Genomic DNA, 25,894 nt, shown 5'->3' with positions numbered 1-25,894 from the left:
GTGCCTGTCACTTAGTAAGCATTAAATACGTATTTTTGAATGAACACCTGAGATAATGAATGAAAGCACTCATTACAGTGCCCAGGACTTAATAAGCACTCCACACAATAGCCGTTCTAGTCCTGTGGCTCTGAAGAAAGCCAGAGGCTCTCAAAGGGTCGTGGGCAGAGGTCCACAGGACTTCCTCCTGGCCTGTGGGAAACACAGACCATGGGAGCAAAGAGAAAAGGACCGCACTGTAACACTGTGCAGATGGGGGGCCCAGTGGGTCTGGGTCAAGGGCTGAGAATTGGTAAGTGGTTAAGGGAAAGGAGGAGGAAGACTGACCACCATCCCAGGAGGGCCTGGGCCAGGAAACTGGCTTATGGCTTCACCAACCTAGAAAAATACAAGCCACTGAGTAGCATCTCAGGCAACACTACTCAGTGAAACCAGGTAGGAGAGTGTGCAGGACGCAGGGGGACAAGAGACAAGTGCCAACACCTCCCTCCACATCCAGGAACCTAGGATGTTCTGCAGCTCCTGGTCAGAGCCCATCCCCTGGGAGGGGTCACACACTAGCTCACCCCAGCTGCTTCACTGAATAGCCCTGAGCACTCCCGCCCACATGAGCTGGTCTGGGGTAACGAAAGGCAGCATGGGTAGTGGATAGGTCAGTGTGAACTGTGAGCCCCACCACGACCGTTATTTTCATGCACTCAGTTCCACAAAATGATTGAAGATCTGCTATGTGCAGGGCACTGCTCTAATAATTTATGTGTCTCTCTCCTTTCTACACAAACAGCATGCCCAACTCATGGTTCCACTCTTTGCTCTTTTCATTTAACAATGCATTTTGGATTTGATTTCATGGCAGTACACAGAGAGCTTTCTCATTCTTTTTATGGTTGTGTAGTACTCCACTATGCCCTTAATTTAATTGGTCCTCTATTGATGAAAGATTACTTGCAGTCTTTTGCCTTTTGCCCTTACAAAGCGTGCTACCAAATGAATAAGCTTGTACGACACGCCATTTCCCACAACTGCAGGCATATTTGTGAGTTCATAGAAATAGAATTACTGCCTCAAATGAATATACATGTGTAGTTTTCATAGCTATTGCCAAATTGTCCTTCCTAGGGCCACTGCTCAGGACATTCCTGTCGACCAAATATGCAAGCAAGCACTTTCCGACACTCCCAACACAATATTTCATCTATTTTTACAGTATTTGCTAATCTGATGGGGAAAAAATGATATCTAAGTATAGTTTTAATTTTCACTTTTGTTAAAATGAAGGAGACTGAGAATATTTTTGTATATTTGAATCTCTTGTCTGCTCATAGCCTCTGCCTATTTTTGTATTGATTATTGGTCTTTTCCTTATTGAGTTGTAACAGCTCTTTATAAATTAGGGAATTAGCCCTTTGTCTATAGGACAAGTTGAAAATATGTTTCCCTTGTTTGTCTTTTTTTTTTTTTTTTTTTTGTCTTTGCTCTTGGTGGATGTTGTAATGTGGAAAATTTTCCTTTTTATGGACTTGGATTTATCACTCTTTTCTTTTTTGGGCTCTGTGTCATACTTAAAGAGGTCTTCAGCAGAGGCTCTTGTAACTTCTTAGAGAGGAGAGGGAGCATCAGTCACCATGCTAGAGAGAAGGGTATTTGGATGGGTGGTACTTCCAGCCTCTTCTGCCTTCACAGCAGAGGAGCTGACTGCTCTTGAGAGAAGCACCCCTGGTCGGGCAGCTCCTCCACCTAGTCCAGTTCCAACTGTACCCAGATATCTGCACCTCACTACTCCAAGTGTGATGCATGGGCCAGAAGCATGGGAATCAGCTGGGTGCTCTTAAAAATGCAGACTGTTAGGCCTCACCCCAGACCTCCGAAACCAGAATCTGTATTTAATCCCCAGGAGCTTCCTGAACCCAGCAAAGTCTGAGATGTATGGCCCTATGGCTCCACCCTCTTTTCCTAGAATTCTCTAGGTCCTAAAATGGATTCTGGGGTCTCCTGATCCCCCAGCCAGATTTCACTTGGATGCAAAGTCCTGATTTGCAGCTCTCCCAGCATGGGCCAAAGCAGCATAATACGGAATATGGGGCCCCAGAGGCCATTCCCATGGTCCTAACAAGGAACAAGCTTCCTTGGGAACTGGGACTGCCTCCTACGAGCAACCCCAGCTCTTTAATAACATGAGAGGGGGCTCTGCAACAGACAGACCACCTCACAACAGCTGTGCAACCTTAGGCAAATGACCTAAGCCTCTGAGCCCCTGTTTCTTTCTGTGAAATGAAGACTCTATCTTCCTGGCACTGCTACGGAGAGCACTGAAGGAGCTGATGTGGGCAAAGTGCCTGGCAGGAGCTGATCGAGTTTCCCTCTTCACCTTGGGATGGGGGAAGGAAGGCTGGGGTCAGCATTTACATCAGGGACCCAGCACAGCCTGGGCTCCTCTTTTAAAATGTCCTTTGCCTGAATGAGTTCTTTCTTCCCCTGGAGCCATCACTGTCTTGCTGGTTTTCCATTGACTAAGTCTTATAAAGCCTTTTATACTTAACATCACAGTTGCCTCCTGAGTTGAGGATCTGCTGTGGTCATGTGCTGTGATTTCCTGGATAATGGTGGTGACGGTGATGGTGTTGTTATTATTCATTTAACTTATCATGCGCCAGGTATTGTTCTCAGCACTTTACATACGTTATCTAATTTAACCCTCACAACAACCTGATGAATAGGTGGCCGTTCTCATTCCATTTTACAGATCAGAAAAACACAAGTTCATGAGTTGCCCAAGATCCACCTAGAGGGAGGGTTGCTGGCTACTTCCCCAGCCCTGCTGTTTGCCTGATGAATGAGGTTGGAGGCTGAGGCCTCTGCCTTGCCACACAAACCTGCCCACCCTTCTCTCTACCACCAATACCAGACCATGAGTCAGGCCATCTCCCAGGTGGGGAAAGCCTCCTGGGGAGGAGGCATTCCAATCCAGTGATCCTTAGGAAGAGTCCTTTATGACACAACCTCATGCTCCCAGTGGCTCTAGGTGCCCTCTCGTTTCCCTTTTCTAGTCTTCTGATGCCTCCATCTCTGTCCCAAATGTGGCTTCTCCCTGGGACTCAAGGGACCCTGTTTATGGCCTGGTCTTTCCCTTCTCCCTAGCTCCAGACTCACTATTCTGTAAGCAGTCATGCTTCATGGCCAGTGACCTCTTGGCCACCCCGTGGTCACTTTAAATGCAAACTGTCTGAAGCCAGGCTCCTGCTCACCCCCAGCGAGCTCAGTGTCCCTGCTTGGGTCACTGTTTCCACATTTTGGACAGCTCCCTCACTCTGCCGGCCACACTCAGCCAACCCCTCCTGCACTGGGGCTTCCTCCCCATCCCAATCAAGCCTGAGCTCCTACAAAAATGGCCACTCACTGCATTTTCTCCTTTGCTAGCACATTCACCCTTCACTCCACTGCCAACTTAATCTTCCGGAAACACTGTCTTCCCCTGACTTTCCCCAGATCAGAAGCCACAAATGGCCCCTTTGCCCTCAGTCCTGGAATTACTGGGTCTCCCCCGCCCTGCCATGCTTCGCCTCCTCCACCTGCACAAACCCCCCTCCCTGGGCAAACTTAATGTCCCCTCTGTGCCTTTTTCTCACCATCCTGCCTAAACTGTAGAGTGCAGTGCTGTTGTTACTCTGACCCTTCCAGTCCCAGTTCAGGTGCCTCCTCCCTCATAAAGCCCTCCCTGATCACAGCGACTCTTCCATCCTGATTTCAAGGCATCTCCCAGACATACTGTCTGGTTCTGCCCTGCTGGGCTCTGCCAGCTGTGGGATCTTAGGCAAGTCCCCTTCTCTCTCATGCCCCAGGCACTTCATGTGTAAAGGGGTCACGAAAATAGTACCCACCTCAAGGGGTTGTGATGAGGGTTAATGAGTGAATACACATGTATTGCCTGGTACCTGGCAAGTGCTATAGACGTGGCAGTATCATTCATTTCATGGCTGTCTCCTGGTATCTCCTTTACCGGTCCCTGGTATTGTGGATGGACTCTAAAAGCCCCTAGTCAGGAACCAAGGCGTACTTCCCCCGGCCTCCCACCGTATCTGGTGTAGCACCCGGCCCCCTGCAGGGCATGGTGGGCACCTGAGCCTCACCCGCAGACCCTTCCCTCTGGCCTCCTGGCAGCAAATGGCGGTTCTACTGGACTCTGAGACCTTCAAGCCTCCTTTAATGCCAAGATGCCAGAATCAGGATGGAAATGGGGATCACCAGACTTGCCTCTCACGGGGGCTGTGACTCCAGGGCCCCCTGCCCTGCCCCAAATGCCCTCCTGTTTCTCGCAGGCCTCTACCTTCTCAGTGTCTTTCCCCAGGGGACTCAAGAGAATACCTCTCTCCTGCTCCTAACAGCCTCACCTCTTCCCGAGCAGCTGCCCCCACCCTCTCATGAGGGACCCCAGGGCAGAGTGCAGCTCTTGTGCAGCTACAAGGAGCCAGAAGGCAGGACTGCATGCTGACATGCGCCAGGGGCCAGTGCTAGGTGTTTATTGCCTGTGCCATCGACCCGCACAGCTCGCTGTTTATCTGTCTTCCTGACACACCTAATTACCCAGGTTGCAGCTGCCAGAGCGTTTGCTCTTCCTAAATCACGGGCTCCCGTCTCTCCCGTCGCCCAGGCCTCCAGGCCTCTGCCTGCAGAAGGGCTGCCATTGATTTTGCCGTTCCCATTTCTGATCTACAAGGCTCTGCATGGCTGTTGCACATTTTACCTTAATTAGTTGATTCTTCTGGGCATCCCTGGTGAGCTCGGGAGCCAGGAGGGTGAAGAGGGGGAGAGGCCAACAGCACAGGCGCCCTAACACCTCCGGCTGAAAAGCTCTGAGCCTGACCAGACATCAGCACCTTAGGACGGCACCTTGCTAAGGACAGCACCAGTTACACAGAGCGCTTACAGGTGCTCTACAAAAAAGGGTTCCATGGCCAAGGAACATTTGGGAAAGGCTGGGTTAAATAAAATTAAACAGGTAATTCATTGCAGGACTTTTTGAAGTTCTAATAGATCAATGTCCAGGGGGAGTCTCCAAGAGGTGGGTGAGTGTGCCGTCTTTCCCAAGCTCACATGATCACAGAGTCCTTTCTCCAGGCACCTCATAGAGATCTGAGTCCCACAAAGCACACTTTGGGAAATGTTGCTCGAGGTGGACAGGAGGAACTGGAGGTGAGAAGGCAAACAGAGAGGGACAGAGTCACCTTAGACCGAGTTTCTCCTCTAGATAGCTAAGGCGGGAACTCGGCAGCTTGAGAAATTTCTCTCACTGAATCCAGAGGTGTCCATCAGAGCTCTGCAGAACCCCAGCTGCCACACCCATTTTCTCCCCGACTCCATGCCGGCCCAGGCTTCAGTGAACTGTGACCCAGGCATCTTAGGGATGAAGCTAGCTGGAGGTACAGCATCTAAAGGGGCCCTGGTTGGGCAGAGATGGGCAAGGGCTGCTTGCTGATGGTGAAGGCTGGAGACCCAGAAGCCTGCAGGGGCCATCCTCAGAGGCTCCCAGGCATCAGGAAGCAATAGCAAGCCTGCCACTGCCTCCAGGACAGCCATGATGATGGCGGCCTAAGTCCAAGTCCCTTCTCGAGAGCCCCGAAATCCAGAACCCTCTGAACACTTCAAGCGCATTTTTTAAGTTTTATGGGAAATTCAATTGATAGCAAAACCTGTCCTGGGCTAATCTGAGCTATTTATAGGCTTTATTTATCCCACTTAGGGTGAATATTCATATAATTCACTGCAGAAATATTAATGTGTTTAATTACAGAGTGCTGCCTCCATCCCTGCTGGGGGTGTTATGTAATAAACGGTGTGTGCACTGTGTTACCTTTCCAAAATCTGAAGGAAAAATATGCAAATTCCTGAACACATTTGACTCCCAGGAATTCTGAGGAGAGGCTGTGGACCTGGGGTCTCAGAGCTGCCGCCAAACTCTCTCCATGTGCGTTTCTCATGTAATTCCCACAATGACGCTGAGAGGGAGGCAGAGCTGTTATCCACGACTTTTAGATGAGGAAACCAAGACCTGGGGCCTCGCAGCTAACAAGCCTCAGATGTGGGATGCGACTCCGGCCGACTGGGTCGGGGCCCTGTGCTTTTGTCAGGGTGACCCACAACTCAGTTTCCCCCATGTGCATTCAGGCCACAGCAGCTCTGTGCAGGTCCCTTCTGGGCTCCACAGAAACAGGCCTGTGCTGAAGCCTCCACCTACAACCCCTGCAGGCCTCCTGGGTCTGCCTCCACTCAGCAGAAGGGACTTTTCCTCCTCCCTGGGTCAGGCTTCTCTGGAGGGCAGGCGGGGAGAGATGGTGCCGGTTCCCTGCTGTCGGGTGAGGACCCTTGAGGCCAACTCCAGACCTCACAGATGATGCTCCTGCTCCTGTGGGTCCTGCGGTCTCAGGGGGTCCCAGCGTGGGCCCCCTCAGAGATCAACCCTTTTGTCCCCTTCTGGGTGGAGCCACCTGAGGGGTCAAGGGGTCGCTTACACACTCTCCTTACCTATGCACACTCCCACAAGTACTCACGCTCATCCGCTCACTTCCACACACACACTTGACTGTTCTCGCACACTCTACACTCACACTCACTCTCACTCATGCCCACACTCACTCTCACTCATCCCGGCTCTCACACTCTCATCCCCGCTCTCACACTCTCATCCCCGCTCTCACACTCTCATCCCCACTCTCACGCTCACTGTCACTCATGCCCACACTCACTCTCACTCATCCCCACTCTCACACTCACTCTCACTCATCCCCGCTCTCGCACTCTCATCCCCACTCTCACACTCTCATCCCCACTCTCACACTCTCATCCCCACTTTCACGCTCACTGTCACTCATGCCCACACTCACTCCCACTCATCCCCGCTCTCACACTCACTCTCACTCATCCCCACTCTCACGCTCACTCTGACTCATCCCCACACTCACTCACTCTCACTCATGCCCACTGTCTCACACTCACTTGTTCTTGTCCACTCTTATTCTCTGACACACTCTTACTCGCGTGTACTCACCACACACCCTCACTCACACACCCACTCTCATGCTGACACATACTCATTCTCAGCCATTGTCTCACTCTCACACCTACACACTCATTCTCATGCTCACACTTTTTCTCACGCACTTGCTTTCACATACTCATACCCTTTTTTTTTTCTTTTTCTTTTTTTTTTGAGACAGGATATTGTTCTGTCACCCAGGCTGGAGTGCAGTGGCGCAATCACAGCTCACTGCAGCCTCGACCTCCTGGGCTCAGGTGATCCTCCTGCTTCAGCCTCCTGAGTAGTTGGGACTACAGGCACGTGCCACCACACCTGGCTAATTTTTGACGGGGAGGGTTTGTAGAGATGGGGTCTTGCTATGTTGCCTGGCTGGTCTAGAACTCCTGGGCTCAAGTGATCCACCCACCTCGGCCTCCTACCGTACGGGGATTACTGGCATGAGCCACTGTGCCCAGCCCACTCACACACTCTTACTCTCACTCATGCTGGCTCTAACTCCTGCATACTCTCACTCATTCACACATCCACACACACACATTCACTCTCACAATGCTCACTCTCGCTCATGCTCACACTCACACACTTCCCACCCTCACACACACCCACTCACAGAATCACTGGTTTTCACCAAACCCCTGCAGTGCAGGGCTGATGTCTAAAGAATCTTGGAAAGTAGTTCATCTATAACATTAGAAAAATCGTTTCTGTCGAAAAATAGCTACCACTTTGCTGAGGGGGACCATCCCAAACCTTTAATGTGCATCATCTCATTTATTCCTCATGGTAAACTTGACTGTAACTACTGTCATCCCCACTCACAAGTAGGAAAACCGAGGCTCAGAGATGCTGGGCAGCATGCCTCGAGTCTGGAGCCTAGAAGTAGAATCCAAGCAGAACCAACACTGGGGCTCCAGATCATTTCCATCACCCCGAGCTCTTGGCCCATGTGCCCCTGTGCCATGTTGTCTCTCCTCAGTCTAAGCCTGCTGCCTCTTCCCTGGCCCAGACAGTCAAGTTCAGGGTTCTGTCCCCAAGTCCACTCTTCCTCAAGCTCACCTTCCCCGATTCCTTCAGCTGCTCCTCTCCCTGTGTTTCCTGTCCAGCCCAGGGGGGTAGAACGAGGACCCCCCTAAACTACGAACACTCAGGGTCTTGCATTAACAAGAAATTAACTAAGGGTGATGGCAGAGGAGACAGCTCTGCCTTTCAAGTGGTCACTTGAATGGGCTTGAGGCCTCAGCAACCAGTAGTTATTCCCACTTCTCCAGAACAAGGCTTCTTAGTCACGAACAAGCTCCAGAAGGCCACAGACCTGAAATGACGTATGGCATGCTGTGTGGTGCAGACCTGCAACTCCCTGAGCTGAAGGTCCTTCACCTCCCTCCAGTTCTCAAAGGGGCCAGTAATCCAAAAGAGGTGAAAACCACTGCCTTCTGGGGCTCCCCAGTCCTGGGACCAGGGGCCTCCCAGGACTGCCCAAACTCATCACACCCCAGGCAGAACAACCCCTCATTTCTCTCTCACCCCGTCAAAGCTCGACTTCCAGCCCCTTCCTCAGGGCGAACTGGGACCTACCCATGAACCAGAACCATTTCTTCTGAGACCCAAATCAGGTAGGTCCTGCGATCCAGTAGAGAATGTAGGGACAGCACCTGGAGAGCCATCCTGGGTTGAGTTTGGATGTTGCCGTATTGCAGTCCCAGGAGCTCCTTGATGCTGTTGCAGGAGCACAGGGCAGGGCATAAAATCCAGCTGCTGAGGGTCATCTTGGACACACTGCAGCAGTGGCACTTCCTCCCTAGTTCCTGAGGCCTGGGCCAGCCGTCTTCATGAGGCTCAGAGTCTCTTCCCTCAACTGGAAACATGTGAGTGCTCCCCAAACACAGAGGAGTCTCACCTGCTTGAGGTCTTCCTTGCCGCAGATGACCCATCCTCCTCTGGTCTCAACCACCTTGTGAAAGGTGCCGTGAGACATACCCAGAGATCAGAACTGAGACCCTGATCCACTGTCCACCAGCCCTCCCTTTCCTCCTCTCTCCAGGGGTGGCCACGTACACCGACAAGTTGTTCAAGTTCCGCAATAACCGGTGGGAAGACATCCTGAGCGATGAGGTCAACGTGGCCCGTGGTGTGGCCAGCCTCTTTGCCGGACGCTCTGTGGCCTGTGTGGACAGAAAGGTGAGTGCAGGGGCGCGTGGGTCCTGGGGAGAAGCCATGTGAGAGCCAGGAGAGGAGCCACTGTGTAGACGTCCCCTGACAGAATGTCGGCTCCCGCGGTGTCTTGGATAGATTGGGTGTTAAATACCAACAACTAAGACTTGCAGAATGCATTCCTATGTGCCTTTCACGTCCTGTCTCCCATGCAGCCCTCCCAGAAACCAGTGAGGAAGCCAGCCAAGGGATCATTGTGTCCTCGGGACACTTGTGGGGATGAAAGCCTAGCTTGGAGCAGTGACTTGCATGAGAGCCCAAAGCAGATGAGTGTTGTGGCTAGGACGTGAACCCACCTCTTCTAGCTCTAAATCCTGCCTGTATTCATTCACTCAACTAACATTTATTAAGTGCCTCCTGTGTGCCAGGCACTGAGCCGTGGGGCCCTTCATAAATATTTACGGAATAAATGAATGCACAGTGGAGGGGTTCCTAGATGGGTGAGGGGAGGGTTGCCTCAATATACAAGTACTTTAGTTCATCAATAGCTCCTCCAACTTTTTCGTGCCCTGCAAGTGCACCCTACACAGAGGTGCCCCACCCAAACTGGATGGGGAGGAAAGACGGAGTGGGGAGGGGCATGAGCCACTGCAGCCATCTGCCCGGTGAGGGGACAGCCGCCCACCCGGGCTTAGGTCCCAGCAGGCCTCGCCAGAGCCAGCAGCTTGCTGCAAAGGTGATTTATTCCTCCTGTCACCTGCTCCCCTGCCGCCCACCTCCTTGGCTTTGTAAACAGTCATCGCTAAATCAGGGACCCAGCTGCTGCCCGGCTGCCACAGGAGTGTCTATGGCCCCCATTCTGGGGGCAGGGGCAAGAGGCTTTGGGATTGAGATGGCACTGAGGGGATTGGGGATTCAGTGTGAATCTTTACAGCAGGGGCCTCCAGGCCTTGGGAGAAGGCAGGTGCCAGGTATAAATATTTATTTCTTAACAAGCCAGTGCTGGGAAGAGAAGCCAAGCTGGGCTGTGAAGCCACATTTAGCCTGACCTGAATCTGTGCCACCTGGACTCCTGCCTGGTGGGAGTAGATGGGGAGGCAGCTCTGTGAACAGCCCCAGAGTGTGGGGTGGAGCTGGGGGGTGCCAGACCTGGTCACGGTTAGGGGTCTCTTCCCAGCCTCCTCCCGGTTTCCCATCTCACCCGTTCAGGACCAAGGCTTTTGACACTCAGCTAACATGGGCAACTTCTCAGAGAACTGGGGGGAGAGGCATGCAGGTTAATCACAAAGAGATGCACTCTGTCCTAACAAGGTCATCTGCACACCCACGCATTTAACCACAGGACAAAGGCACTATGTGAAACGAAAAAAAAAAAAAGATGGACTGGCACTGCAGCACAGGAGGCAAGCGTCCAGAAGCTTGCTCACACCCTGCTCAGCCCCTGACTTCAGTCTCCCAGGCCTCAGAGAACTAGAAAGAAGCCCTACGGTCAGTCTGCCAGCAGAGGAGCGTTGCTTTCTGAGTCCAGCCACCACCTTGGCCATCCCTGGGGCCTGAGGACTGCTAGGGGAGGAATGGAGAGAGGCCAAGGGCAGCCTGGAAGTTGAGAGAGAGGAATGCAGCCATGGTTCAGGAAAACACAAGAGCAAGGACAACAGTAACAGCCAACACCTCTTACACTAGGGACATGCCACGCCTTATGCTGCATGTTTTACCTGCCTCGTCCTACTGAGTCCTCATAAGACACCAGTGAGGTAGATGCCGTCGCTATCCGATTTGACAGATATAGAAACTCAGGTTTTGAGAAATTAGGCAACTTGACCTTGATCACACATGAAGCAACAGGCAAAGCCAGGAATTGAACCTTGCCTGCCTGAAAATGAAGATGCCTTTTTACCCTCCGCCTCCCCGCCCCGGGTGAAATGATAGCAGACACAAGTTTCTAACTTTATTACAGCACTCACCCTAGTCATCCTTCCTTAGCCCCATAGCCCCTACCTGGGGCGGGGCCTTTTAATCTAGCTACCTGGTCAGTGGTTCTCAGTGTAGCCTCTGGGCCAGCAGCAGCAGCCTTGCTAGAAATACACATTCTCAGGCCCTGCCCCACTCCACCCTCTAGACAGACTGAATCAGAAACTCCAGGAATGGGACCAGCAATCTGGGGTTCAGTTAGCCCTGCAGGTGACTCTGATGCATGCTGAAGTATGAGACCTTTTGCTCCATAAATGCCTCAGCCCCGCCCCCACTCTGCCATGTGCTGTTCTCTCACTCTCCCCTTCCACCCCTCACTCATTCTCTGCTCCAAACCCGGAACATCCGCTTGTCCTTTCTCTCCAGTTGCCTCATCATTCACCCACCTTTCTGGATCCAGCTCAAAGCTGATCTCTTACAAGAACGTCCTCTGATCAATAATGATTATGCCTCATGTTTATATAGCATTTTTATCTTTTCAAAGACTTTTCACATACATTGTCTCATTTCATCTTCTCAACAACCCTGCCAGGAAGCAGGGGGAATAGGATCTCCATTTAATATCTGAGGACATGCAGCCTGGAGGCAGCCAGGGATTTGCCCGAGGACAAGGAGCAGTTAGGGGCAGGCCCTAGACTAGGACCCGGGCTAATGGCCCTGGACCAGTGGTTCTCAAAGTGTGGTTCTCAGACCAGCAGTGTCAGCATCATCTGGGAACTCGTTAGAAATGCAGATTCTCATGGCTCACCCCAGATCTGTTGGTCAGAAACTCAGGGGATGGGGCCAGATGTTTAAAAAAAAAAAAATTTGTGTTTTAACGAGCCCCCCAGGTGATTCTGATGTAGGTTAAAGTGTGGGAACCACTGCATTGGCCCCAAAGCTGCAGAAACATCTTCCTTCCCTTGGAATCATCTCACCCTCCCAGAATGACTGTGGTCAAGTTCACATGTGAATTTCTGCAGTCTTCTACAACCATAACACATCTGTGTTTGTCAGTTTGTACCCCCGATAAATCAAAGTAAGGAACTAGGTATAACTGAATTTTGTAAATATCCTAATTTCTAGCAGAGTGAATTTCAGTCCATTGAACTTATTGCTCATTTGTTGATGAGATTGCTGCCAGCTGGTAGGGTTGGGAACGGTTTGTGATGGCTCACTTTCCTCTTTGGCCCCTTCATTCACTTTTCATCCAGTCATTCTGCACAGCCTAGGATGGCTGAGAACGTCTCAAAGTTCTCCCCTAATCAAGAAGCCATGTTAGGCCAGGTGTGGTGGCTCAAACCCTTAACCAGCACTTTGGGCATCCAAATCGGGAGGATAGATTGAGACACCAGGAGTTCAAGACCAGCCTCAGCAACATAGGGAGACTCTGTCTCTACAAACATACAAACAAACAAAAAAAATTAGCTGGGTGTGGTGGTGCACACCTGTAGTCCCAGCTACTTGGGAGGCTGGAGTGGGAGGATCACTTGAGCCCAGTCGAAGCTGCAGTGAGCCTGAGTGACACAGGGAGACCCTGTCTAAATAAATAAATAAATAAATAAATAAATAAATAAATAAATAAAAGGCTGTAAAGCAGTGCATCTCAAACTCCAATTTTGCACAGGAATCACATGGCAGTCGTGCTACAATGCAGATTCTGATTCAGCAGGTCTTGGGGGGTGGTTGCTAAGGGTCTATATTTCAAACATGGTCCCAGAGGTCACCAATGCCACTGGTGTAGGGACCACTTTGAGTAGCAAGATTCGTAAAGCACAGATTTCCAGGTAGCAGCATAAAGACTCAGATAACCAAAAGAGAAGGAACAGAGCAATCTGTAGGGAACAAATTTACCACCTTCTCCAGCTTCATCCCTTGACACTCTCTGCCTTGCATTTTATATTCCAGCAACATTGAACTAACTGCTGTAGTTTCTCTACATACATCCTCCTCTTTCTCATCTCTACTTGGAAGGTTCTTTTCCCTCCAATTCACCTGACTGAGACTCCTTTAAGAAAAGCTTTTCGGAACTTCCCATAGTTAGGTGCCCTTCCTCTGAGTTAGGAGCTCCTCTTCTATGCGCCCAGGAAATCCTGTATGTGTTCTCTGCCATATGCTTGTATCATTGTTGATACATCTGTGTCACCCAGGAGACTCTAACAGGAAACTCTAAGCTCCCTCCTTGGCCTCACCCACCAGTCAGACAGACTCATGTGGCTCTTAATCAGCTTCCTCAAAGAAAATGATCCCTTCGAAGATTGGCCAAGCACAGTGGCTCACACCTGTAATTCCAGCACTTTGGGAGGCTGAGGGGGGTGGATCACTTGAGGTCCGGAGTTCGAGACCAGCCTGACCAATATGGTGAAACCCCGTCTCTACTAAAAAATACAAAAATTAGCCGGGAGTGGTGGTGCACGCCTGTAATCCCAGCTACTTGGGAGGCTGAAGCAGGACAATCGCTTGAACCTGGGAGGTGGAGACTGCAGTGAGCCGAGATCACACCACTGTACAGCAGACAGGGCAACAGAGTGAGACCCAAAAAAACAAACAAAAAACACCAAAAAACCCACAAAGATACAAAGTCGCTGACCAGTTCAGTGGAACAAGAATTGTGCTCATGGTGCCAACGGATGAGAAATTGAAGCAAGGAAAGACGACCACTAGTCTTGTTGCTGTGAGCTCAACAGTTTCTCTTAGGTCCTTTTAGGTTTATGACTTGTCTTTCAAACTAGACTATAGGCAACCTATGGTCAGGGACTTTGTCTTCAGTACATTTATAACACAGCACTTGGCACATAGAGCTTAAGAAATATTTACTGTCTAATTAATTGGAAAGAAGTGATGAAAAGGATGAGAGAAAAGCCAGAAAACTGATTTAGAAAGTGTGTGGATCTCTTGGGAAGAAGTCATCCATTGAAGAAATAGCACCATTATAATAACAGGCAGAAGAGAAGAGTCTTTCATCAGCAGTGTTTTGGACTAGAGAAGAGAATGACTCTTGCATGGAGCTGGTGTCCAGGGCTGCTCCTGGATGCAAAGGGAAAAGCAAATCTTTGAGACAGTGTTATAAAGACAGAAGTGATATTATCTTTCTTCCTGGTAATACAAGGGAAATGAGGGAATGGGAGAGGGAAGTAGGACCCCTGCAAATTTGTGCCTCTTGTGCTACCAAAACAAAGGAATGAAGAAGTGCGGGGTGGGAACAGGGGGAGGGAGATGGTTCAGGAATTTGCTTGTCATCTTGGCTGGAGTGAGCTTGAATGGGAGAGAGAGACTGAGAATAATGGGAACTGGTAGATCAATCAATCAGCAAATATTTATTGAGCAGCTACCCTGGCTGGCAGCTGGAGAGAGCTCAGCTGGAGGGAGGCACATTAGAAAATTGTCTATAAAAAGGTGGTTGTGGGGGAGAGGGAGGGATGTGTTCTTCTGGAACAGGATGGAAGGAAAAGCAGGCTGCTTTGTTGTACAACTCCTGGGAGCGTCATTCACATGGTAGCCTTTGTGAAAAGCCCCTCTGGAAGTGCGCCATGCACAGCCTGCAAGGCCATTTGCAACAGACCTGGGGAGAAGAACCCAACCCTGTGAAAGAGCTATGGTCCTACCTTGGGGTGGGGAGGGGGCGGTTTCTGGGATGAGCCAAGGTGGGCCTGCTCACCGCTTCCTTCCCTTCCTCAGGGCTCTGGACGCTACTCTATCTACATTGCCAATTACGCCTACGGTAATGTGGGCCCTGATGCCCTCATTGAAATGGACCCTGAGGCCAGTGACCTCTCCCAGGGCATTCTGGCGCTCAGAGATGTGGCTGCTGAGGCTGGGGTCAGCAAATATACAGGTATGCAGAGTGACGTGGGAGGCGGTGTGCTGGAGGGGCTGGGGCTGGGGGCCAGGGCCCTGCAAGGCTGAGTCTAATTCATCAGAGACCACAAGGAAAGGGTGGCCTTATGTCCCTGGGGAGGGGAGATAAAGGCTCTATTCCATCCTGCCACCCACAGAAGGCTTCTCCCACAATGCCTCTCCAAGCATTGGTGAGATATCTGTCAGGTATGAGTTTTGGGGTACCCAAGAGGGGACATCTGACTTGCTGGAAAGTGGCATGTGAGAACACCACAACATCATTCTCTCCCTGGAACCTCTTGCCCCACTGCCTCTGGTAACCTCAATGATGGGTGAGCAGGTTCTGTAGGAGAAAACTGACAAATCACAAAAGCCGAGATTTAAAGCATTCTTTATTGCCAAATCGCAGATGAAATTATTTACTTACACATAAGCAACCAGGAATTGAGTGCTAAATCCCTAGGCTTCAACTGGGTCCCGTCTCAGATAACTGAGCTCAAAGAATTGTGTTCTTGTTCCAAAACCTCTCCAGCACTTTTTTTTGAAGTCATGCTCCCCCTTCATCTTTCTGGATGGGGGACCTATTGTCAGACTCTCTGACAGGGAGATCTTTCTAGGGAAGGCGGTTTTTCTAATTCCAGCACGGCTGCTGACTAAACTCTGATAATCTGCCAATAGACTGCTGATGGCAGAGCAATCCAATTCCTGTTTTGGGTGCCAAAAATCAGGAAGCCAGAGCTGTACACAACAACTTGTCATGTGAACTTAAGCCACATTCATACCCGACCTGCACTTGGGACAGACAGATCCTCTTGTTGGTCAGCCTTCCCGACATATCCATCCCAACGTGTGCAGCAGAGGCTTCCAAAGTGGCAACCTCCCTCAGTCTGAATCCTGGGGCTGGAAGGATGGTTGAGGGGTCCTTTGGGGCACCCCCCTACCTCCAGACACCTGGGTGGTGGCATCATCTCAAAGTCCTGCCCAGAAAGGGTTGTCACTGCCTCTCCTGAGTTTATGATGCCTTTCTCTAGCCACCTTTCACCCTGGTGAAAGGGGGAGATTAATGTTGACCTGTCTTGCAAAGTTTGTGGGAACAAATGACTAGACAATAAAATGGTTAGCACAGCTCAAGCCCCGTCTAAGTGCCTGAGAGCTCTGCGCGTGAAGGTACCATGGAAAGGCTATGTCAGTAATAAACCATGTTTCCCCCGGAAAAGAAATAAACATGCAGGCGCTTCAGCCTAGATTTGTACAGTCAATTTTTCTGAATAGTTCCCAGTTCTGTGCACTGGGCTGGCTTGGCAATTAAGTGCCTTGATCTTGCAAGGGAAGGGGGGTGCACTGGGGGGATGAAGCACTTGAAAATGACGAGGTGGAAGGGAGGCAAGGACTGGGAGAGCAGGCTAGACACAGAATAAAAGAACTTGGAGGTTGCGGCTGGGTTTGAGCATGAAGGGGGCATTGTTCACGCTGGCTGGGCTGGCACAGAACCGAGGAGGGGGAAGGAGGAGACCCAGAGGAGGCAAATGAGGAGCACGGTGGGGATGGAAGCACCAGCCAACCGTGCCGGCTGGGCTGGAAGGACGGGCGGTTCAAGGAAGAAGCAGCAGCTTTGGTGGAGGAACGGAGGGAGGCTGGGGCAGCTGGCGTGCCCAGAGGACATGTTCGAACAGCTCTGCAGACTTCCAAAAGCCATTTGGCTGACAAGAACCTATTTGGCCCACCATGTTACTATTCTGTCTGCCCGCCTTCTACAGCCCACCCTTTCCCTGACCGCCAAGCCCCCCAACACTACCCTGCAGCCCCCCTTGTCACTCAGCTAATGACACATGGACATCTGGCTGGAAAACTAGCTCAGAAGAGTACCCCCCACCCCCGAGCCCCAGGAATAGACCCCAAACGTAAGGGCCGCCATACTGAGCCCGGCCTGATAGCTGAGGCTCTGGGCGCATGGCCAGCGCTCAACACCACTCTGGTGCCAGGGGGCCGGAGAAGCTGGGAGGAAAGCAAGCGGAAGGGGCAGGCCATGTCCAGATGTGCACTCAGGGAGCTGGGAGGTCCCTGGAGCCAAGCCACACAGCACCTGCCTGCTGGAGGGCTGTACGACCTGGGAGAACCTCCCATTTTACAAAGAACAGACGGAGATCCAGGGATGAGAAGGGACTTGCCCAAGGTCACACAGGAGGTTCGTAGAGAGCTAGCACTTAGAGCCCCATCTCCTCCTGCTGCTTAAACTGCCACAGCCCGCTGACCTTTCCGATGACCTCCAGCTTGAGAATCCTGCCAGCCTACAAGACAGGAGGGGCTGTGAGGGGAGGCCCACACCCACTGGGATGACAGCCCCGGGCTGGCACCTGGACTTGAGGCAGCCCCAGCCAGGTGGTTGTGGCTGAAGCAGCTGCCTGGCTGAGTGTTCAGGACAGCGGGGGAGGTCCAGCCACCCCAGGGTAGGCCGGGCAAAGGTGCTACCCAGGCACTGGCCCTCAGCACTGCGGAAGGGGGAGGGGAGGCCTCCTCTCTAGACATTATCCATTCACGCGGCTGCTGCTGCTCCGCTGGGTCACAGTGCCATCTAGCGGCCACCATGCCGGCTCTCGGGGGACTCAAGGGCCCCGGGAGCGTGGCCGAGCCAGAGATTGGGAGAGAGACTGGGGCAGTAGGAAGACCACTCTCCCATCCCCTGGTCCCCAACTTCCCCAGCTTCTTGAGGCCGCTTGAAGCTGGGACAGTGCCGGGAGCTGCCCTGCCTGGGAATCCTGGGAACTGGGTTCTGGACATGGCCAAGGCCCTGGCATGGAACCAGATGGAACCAGAGGAGGGGAAGGTGGGAGGCAAGAGTCCTGCACTGCCTTTGCGGTCCAGACCCCAGTGACCTTGGGCATGCCCCTCAGCTTCTCTGAGGGCACTGAGCTAACAGGTAAGGGGACAGGGTCTGGAGCCAGGCCACAGGTGCAGGTCCAGCCTACCCTGTGCATTACAGCCTAGGCAGTAGTGGGCAAACTATTCTCCCAGCCTCAGTTTTCTCACCTTCAAAATGGGGGTGTTGTGAGAATGAAAGGAGGTGCACATGGGACATGGCTGGCACATGGCCTGGTACACGGGCAGTGCCCACCTAGTATAGCAAATACCAACACCTCCCACTCTGAGGCTCTGCCAGAGCGATGCCAGGGCCCTCTGCTGGGCACCTCCTGGGTACAGGGAGCACTGTGCAAGGTACGGGGGATGCATAAGAGAAGCAGGCCCAGCCCCTGCCTGGGAAGCATTCTCTGTGTGTCCCCCCAAACCTCCAGTCCTGGGCATAGCCAGCGGCATCTTCATCCCCATTCCCCGTGGAGTCCATCTCTGTTCTCCTTCCTGCCTGCCCTGCCTCCCCCAGGCCTCGCCTCCTCCCCGGGAACTCTGCATTTTGACCTCACCCTTTGAGGCAGCATCTGTCCAAGCTGCAAGGTGGTGATTAAAGAAGCCTTAAAAGAAATTTGGAAAGAAAATGAAGGTGGATTTATGATGTCGGGTGGGGAGTTTTGCTGTTGGCTGGGAGCAGTGTGGAACAAAGCAGAGGGCAGACCTGATTTATAGGAAGTCATTATTGAAGGAGACGGAGATGCCTAAAGCCCAGCTGAGGCCTTCTGGCAGATCCTCACCAGTGAGCTCAACCAGGGGCCGCAGAGTGGGGGCCAAGGGGCCTCCTAGCTTCCCAGGCGGGTGCTGTCCTTTCATCGGGAGTGAAGCCAGATCTGACAGCCGGGCAGGGCTGGAGTGACAGGCTCCCCAGCCAGGGCCCGGGACCCCCAGGAAGTGCAGCACGGGCCTGCCAGGGGTACCCAAAGCCCAGGACACGCAGAGACCTTTTCCCTGGGGTGTCAGATGCATTTGATGAGTATCGGGGGGAACATTATGTTTCTTTTAAAACAAACACAGATATGTTATAGAATTGAAATGTAATTTTTGTGTGCATTTTTCTCAACTAACACAAGAGATTTTAAAGAAATGTCAAGCTTGTGGGTAGCCACTCCGGCTTATACCCCCAGGCTACACCCCCAGGCTTTGCCAGTGCAAATCCCTCCTCTGTCGAGAGGAAACAAATGATGGGGCCTGTCCTGCTGCCCCACCCCTTGCCTTAACATTCTGCAGAGACAGGGCAGGAAGGATGAGAGTGGGTGTATCCTTGTCTAATACCTGCCACACAGAACAGTCAAGTCCTGCCCAGCCTCTGAAGGCTCCCAGAAGGCTTGGGAGTGGCAACACCAGCACCTACAGTTATCTTGCCTTATAATTTTTCAGGAAATTTAGGATGACAGACCCTGTTACCATTCTGCACTTGATCCTCACACCCCATTCTCCAGCATGTGTACACACACTCTCTCTCTGTCGCTCTCTCTCTCTCTCTCTGTGCCCATTCCTGCATCATGTTTCCAGCATTTCTGCCCTACTCATTTACAATATCTTGGATGTCTTGACAGCCTGCGAATCATGGCATTCACCAGAATCCTGTTTCTATTAAGGTCTGAGCAGATGGCCAAGTTCCCTGGCTGAGGGGGCTCACCTCAGAGTCTCCGCTGATGCAGAGGGTGCAGGGCTAGATGGGCACAGGGATCGGCCCCCAACATGCTTATCTTGTGTCCACCCTGGAGGATGCATTCATTGCAAAGTAAGCTAGTAGCAGTCTTGGAGATCTTCTCAATTCCCACCCAGTTTACAGGAAGGAAACTGAGGCCTGGAGAGCATGCTTCCCGTGATCCTGCAGGAGGGGAGGCACAGAGGCCAGGCAGGAACCAAGAGGCTTTACCTTAGCACCGCGAATCCTTGTGCTGCCTCATCCCTGGGTCCTCAGACCCACAGCTTGGAGAAGTTCAGCTGCATGCACACCCTCCCTCCCCACCACCTTTCCCTGTCTCACACCCCAGTCCCTGAGGGCTGGCCCAGATGCAGTCTGAGAGATGGATTGCCTGCACCTGACTTGTACTTGGGTCTGCATTGCCAGCGTGCCAGGGCTCAGAGGTAGAGGGATGGTTCTTGAGGACAACCAAGGCTTCCCTATGGGGGTTGGGCCCAATGAACAGATGATCAGAGTGCCAGAATGTGGCTAGGAGAGATGGGGACCTCGAAGGGGCATTTCCCCCTTTAACCCCACCCCCTACCCAGCCTGGTGGGCAGGGTGAGCAGAAGCCTTCAGCAGGGATGGGCAGGGAGGAGCAGTCACACCCCAACAGCAGAACAAGGAGGTCTTTGAAGCCTGAAAGTGCTGGGAAAAATAAAGGGATATTATTCACCCAGCAGGTGGTAAATAGTCCCAGCTAATGACTATGTGGCACCTGACATTTTCCAAGGCACCTTCCAAAAACCAGCTCGCTTAATATTTATGACAGCCCCGAGAAGGAGCCATTATTATTATCACTCTTATGTTCTAGCTGAGAAAACAGAAGCCCAGGAAGGTTCAGTGATGAGCCCAAGGTCACACAGCTCAAACTTAGACTTTCTGACCCCCGGTGCTGTGGTGTCTCCCACCACCAGCACTGCCTCTCCAGCCCCGAGAGAATGCGCTGGCTTCAAATTATAAAAGAAATAATTATGCAAGGTGGAGTTAATTCCCTGTTAGAACATCATTCTCCAAAGCTAAATAAAGATGTTCCTAACTGCCCCCTGGGTGGCCGAATTTGGTGTGTACTAAACCAAAGATGGTTTAGTACACACCATCTTGGTTAAGAGATGGAGGAGAGGGAGGGTGTGACAAAGGAGAGAGGAGAGGAGGGGAAAGCCCTGGTAGAAGACATTTGCTGAATAATTGGCCTTTGACATTGGCCTGGCAGGGCGTAGGCATGGCAGCCTACATAATGATGGGTGGATTCTATTGGTTTGAAGAAGATTTGCTTGTCGACCTGGGAGTCATTTCCCTGTGGCATCAGTGAGGGGTGCAGGTACCTGGCTGCCCCACTTCAGCCCCCAGTTAGGCCTCCATCATAAAGCTGCTGGGGCTGGCACCCAGGAGGCCAGCTTCCTGACTGTCGACTCACCTGCTCCCCAACTATGCAGCCAACTTGCCGAGAAGGAGGTGTGGGTAACATCTCTGTTATGGTCCGGTTGCCATGGCAATAAATTGTGGCTAATTAGTAGTGTGGTTACCATGGCAATTTTCTAGTAATTACAGGTTACAAATGGTACAAGGCTTCAACCCAACCCAATTAGTTAATTAGAAAGATTTAGAAATTTGTCCAAAAGGGAAATAACCTGCTTTGTAGAAAATGAAGGGAATGTGTCACAGCTTGGGAGCCAGAGGCAGAGAGGAAATTGGAGGATGTGGAAGCGGAGGAAGAAGGATGGAGCTGCGTGGAGGCAAGTCCCTGAGTCCCACCTGGAATTTCCAGGGGCCCGGGCAGGGCTGAGGGATTCTCACAGAAGCTGGTAAGACCAGGGCAGGGACAGCTGCCAGCAACCACTTAGTGGCATCTCTTTTAATGGGCAGAGGTGGTGCCCAGGTTGTGACCCCACATCCTTTCCTGCTGGCTTTAGGACAGGCCTCTGGAAGCCACCCATGCCACTCCATAGCTCCCATCATGAAGAGTGGATGCTGTGTCTTGGAGGACATTCCAGAGGAGCAATGTGAAGTCAGCGGCTTCATTTTCATGTGGCTTGGGCTCTCTTTGGCAGCTAATGAGATTATCTGGGAGGAATCTGGGAGGCATCCAGCCCAGAATGTGTTAACTATGAGCGCAATAAGAGTGGCAGTGCCATTGCCCCACCCCATCTCCCTGGCCCCAAATGCCAGCTCTGGTGGGCAGGCTCCATTTGCATAGGCGGAAAAGGCCCCATGATTTCCCCTGGGGGCATCTCTCAGAGGATGGGAGGCACCTAGAGACCAAGAGAACCCCTGTCTCAAATAAGCTTGGTCACTTTGGGGAAACCTCTGCCCCATCCAGAGGCAGGCCTGGCCTTTCTTTACACAGGTCTACTTGAGCTTTCGTTTATTTTTTTAAAAATCAAGTTCTTCTGGAGTGCTCTAATAACTCTTCTTATTATAGTAAACAACCCTTTAAAGCAGTACTTTTCAAACTTCTATGCGCACATAAACCACCCAGGGGTCTTGTTAGAATGCAGGTTCTGATTTCATTAGGGGCCTGAGATTCTGCAATTCTAGCAAGCTCCCAGGTGACACTCCTGCAACTGCTTCTCAGACCTGGCTCTGAGCAGCAAGTCTGCAGCATCCACAGAGCCCTTTCATACAGCTCATCGTAAAACATGATGTTTTGAAATAATGTAGACATTGTGGAATGGCTAAGTCGAGCTAATCAACATATGCATTATCTCACATACTTTTTTGGGGGTGACAACACTTAAAATATACTCTCTTAGCAAGTTCAAGTATGTAGTGCATTCTTATTAACTAAAGTCACCATGTTGTACAATGGATCTCTTGAACTTATTCCTCCCATTACACTGAAGTGTTGTATCCTTTGACCAACATTTCCCCAACACCCCTACTCCTAGCCCCTAGTAAACACTATTCTACTCTCTGCTTCTATGTGTTCAACTTTTTTAGATTCCACGTATAAGTGAGATCATGTGGTATTTGCTTCTCTGTGCCTGGCTTATTTCACTTAGCATAATGTCCTCCAGGTTCATCCACGTTGTCACAAATGACAGGATTTTCTTCTTTAAGGCTGAGTAATACTCTATTATGTATATATATCACGTTTTCTTTATGCATTCATCCATTGATGGACACTTCGTATCTTCATTCCATATCTCAGCTATTGTGAATAATGCTGCAGTGAACCTCAGAGTGCAGATATCTCTTCAACACACTGATTTCATTTCCTTTGGATATATATACCCAGTAGTGGGATTGCTGGATCATATGGCAGTTCTATTTTTAATTTTTAAGGAGCCTTATACTGTTTTTTATAATGTCTGTACTCATTTACATTCCCACCAACAGTATACAAGGTTACCCTTTTCTCTACACCCTTGCCAACCCGTGTAATCTTTCATATTTTTGATAATGGTCATTCTGACAGGTGCATCTTTCCTCCTTTGGTCCTCTCAAAACCCCAAAGCAGAAAAGGCAGGTCGGACTCTCCCCCATTTTACAAATGAGGAAACTGAGGCTCAAGGGTAGCGTAAATTGCCCAGGGTCACAGAGCTTGTTAGAAGCCAGGCTGGGGCTAGAATCCATGTCTTGATCCTGGTCGGGCCATTTTCTCACAGTATTTCCAGCATTTGGGGGCGTGGCTGAGGGAAGGCTTTCTCGGGGCAGATTTGTGTTCCTGGGAGCTGGAGGTGGGGCCTGGTAAGCAGAGAGCCTTCATTTGAAACCCACTGGGTGGGGGTGGTTTGTTCAGGATGTATTAAGGTTAGACTTCTTGACGTGGATAGCTCAGATTTGATCTTAGAAACTTCAAAGCCCAATGTGGAGCTGGCTTGATTTCTGTCCGTTTTAAAAAACATATATACTTTATTGGATTTCTTCCTTTCAAACTACAGAAGCAGTTCTTGTTGCAACAAGTCAAACACTACAAAGACATTCAAAGAAAAAAGGCCAACTATCATTTCTCTTTCCCTCCCCAAATCCTACCCCATCAAGGAAGGTAGCCAGTGTTCACAGCTTGGGGTGTGGCCTTTCCCACTTCTCTCCAAACTGAATAACTCTGCACAAACATGTGTATTCAGAACTAGCATGTATTTTCCTATTTTAAAAAATAAAAGCAAGATCACACAATACCATTACTTGGTGAATTGCTGATTCTTTCAACCATATATCACAGGCACTCCTCCAAGTCAATCCATATGGATCCATGCAGTCTTTTTACTGCAGAATAGTTTGTCATATGGATGCTCCGTAATCCATTCAACCCATTCACTATTGATGGACGTAATTGTTTAACGTCAAACAAAGCAAAGTAAGCATCCGCATACCTATAGCTGGGACCTATTCCTATTGATTCTCAAAGCTGGGACATACCCAGTGGTCTTGACCAGCACATGTATGACTCAAAGTGAGAGTCAGGAGGCTGTTGGGGGATCTGTGACTTGACCAAAATGGCATGCTTACAGTTGGGTTTAGGATTATTGTGGGTTTAGATTTAAGATGATTGTTCAGCCACTTCTCTTAGAAGGGGAAGGCAGATGCTGGCCTCTGTGTGGGGTCCAATGCCCAGCTGAGCTCCTTCCTTCCCTCTTCATCAGTGTTGTTACCTTCCACGAAGGTTCGTGGAGACTATGAGTCCAGATTTAGGCTCAGGAAAGCACGGGAAGCAGAAATCCCCCCAGGCTTCTCTGAGGATACTCTGCTACAGTTCCCCCCAGGCCTCAGAGGCAGCCCTGTCCTCCAGGTGGGCCTGGGGCTTTGCTTCCGCCACTCACTGTGGGTCGATGTCTTTTCTAGGGGGCCGAGGCGTCAGCGTGGGCCCCATCCTCAGCAGCAGTGCCTCGGATATCTTCTGCGACAACGAGAATGGGCCTAACTTCCTTTTCCACAACCGGGGCGATGGCACCTTTGTGGACGCTGCGGCCAGTGCTGGTGAGTGGAGGCAGCCATGCCCTGTGCACCCTGACCCCTCACCCCAGGCCCACAGAGGACTCCAGACTGCCCTGCCCCCTCCAGGATGGTCTCTTCTGGCTGCGGGGAGAGCAGGGCAAGTCATCGTCTGCACCACACAGAGAAACACTGCTTGTCACTTCCTATTCCTTAGCTCCCATGGCTCCAGCCACAGGGAGTGTTTGCTGCTGGGGAAAGGGGTTTGAAACTCCTGCCAATTGTTATCTTCCAGTACCTGAGATTGCCCGCGACCCTCCAAGTCCTGCTTGTGTCTCTCAGCATCAACCTATCCTCCAAGCTGCCTCTCCCCACCTTGGCCCCCTCCCACATTTATCTTCAACATTCAGTTCAATACAGTGAGCATTCATGGAGCCCTTGCTAAGTGTCAGGTTGGCACTGGGAACCAGGGATGCCCACTTGAATCAGGCTAAGACCACCCCACACACAGAAAAGGCAATGACATTCTAGAAACAGATGTAAACAAAAATATCCGGCTGTAATAAGAAGCAGGATAAAAGCCACACAAAATAGTGCCCCAGGCCCCCAGCTGTGCTCCTCCTCCTTCCTCTGCACTCATCCCCAACCCACCTCAGGGCCTTTGCACCTGTCATGGCCTCTGCCTGGACTGGCCTCCCGCTTCTCCACCTGCAGAACGTCTGTTTAGCCTTCATCATTCACCTCAAATATCACCTCTGCAGAGATTTTCCTGACTCCCTGTGCCACCTAGCAGAGACTGGTCCTTCCTCCTCCTGCTGCCCCTGGCATGCACTTCTTACTCAGGCTCCACATTGCCATCATGGTTTGTCTATGAGCTTTACAAGGACCAGGTCCCAGTTCTATTCATTCTTGACACAAGGCTTGGCATCCAGTGCCCACCGGTAAATTCTGCTGAATGACAGAGTGGACACTTCCTGCAAGTTTTTGGATGTATGATTACATCCCACGTGCCCCTGACCATTTTCCCCGACCTTGCCAATGAATGGGAGGTTTGATTTCACCTCCTTCTTGGAGGCATGGGGAAGAGCTCTGGCCTGCAGCAGTGGTGAGTGGGATCTAGACACATAGATCAAGGGTCCTGCAAGCTCTGGCTGTTGCCAGCAGTTCACATCGAATCCCTGCACATGTGCCAATCTGTTCTCTTGGATTCTTGGACTTACGAGTACCTACCACCCCAGCTTTCTGCCCTGGAGCTCCACTGTGGGGACTTACTGGCCCAGAATGCACACCCACCCCAAGCTTTTTGCCATTCAGCCCCCAACCTTGCCTAACCTCTTATCCTTCTCTGGCAAGGCAGAAGTTGGACTGCCCTGGCCTGTCCTCCCCCTGGCTCACCCCTCCTAGTGCTATCCTTTGGCAGCAAATTTTCTCATTGCTGAAAAATCATAAAGCAA

At 51.2% G+C, this 25,894-nt stretch overlaps 1 protein-coding gene across 2 annotated transcripts in view; it reads left to right on the top strand.

Annotated features, from left to right (window-relative positions):
* CRTAC1 (cartilage acidic protein 1) overlaps positions 1-25,894 on the top strand; it is a 164,782-nt gene that overhangs the window by 97,321 nt on the left and 41,567 nt on the right. For both annotated transcript variants that reach the window (XM_054435846.1, XM_054435847.1), the window contains exons 4-6: positions 9,075-9,211; positions 14,813-14,969; positions 24,351-24,485. In XM_054435846.1, coding sequence (XP_054291821.1) covers positions 9,075-9,211; positions 14,813-14,969; positions 24,351-24,485 — 429 coding nt within the window. The remainder of the gene's footprint in view (positions 1-9,074; positions 9,212-14,812; positions 14,970-24,350; positions 24,486-25,894) is intronic.

Source organism: Pongo pygmaeus, chromosome 8 (genome assembly GCF_028885625.2).
Source record: "Pongo pygmaeus isolate AG05252 chromosome 8, NHGRI_mPonPyg2-v2.0_pri, whole genome shotgun sequence".
Classification (NCBI taxonomy): Eukaryota; Metazoa; Chordata; class Mammalia; order Primates; family Hominidae; genus Pongo; species Pongo pygmaeus.
This window is presented reverse-complemented; position numbering and strand designations above follow the sequence as displayed.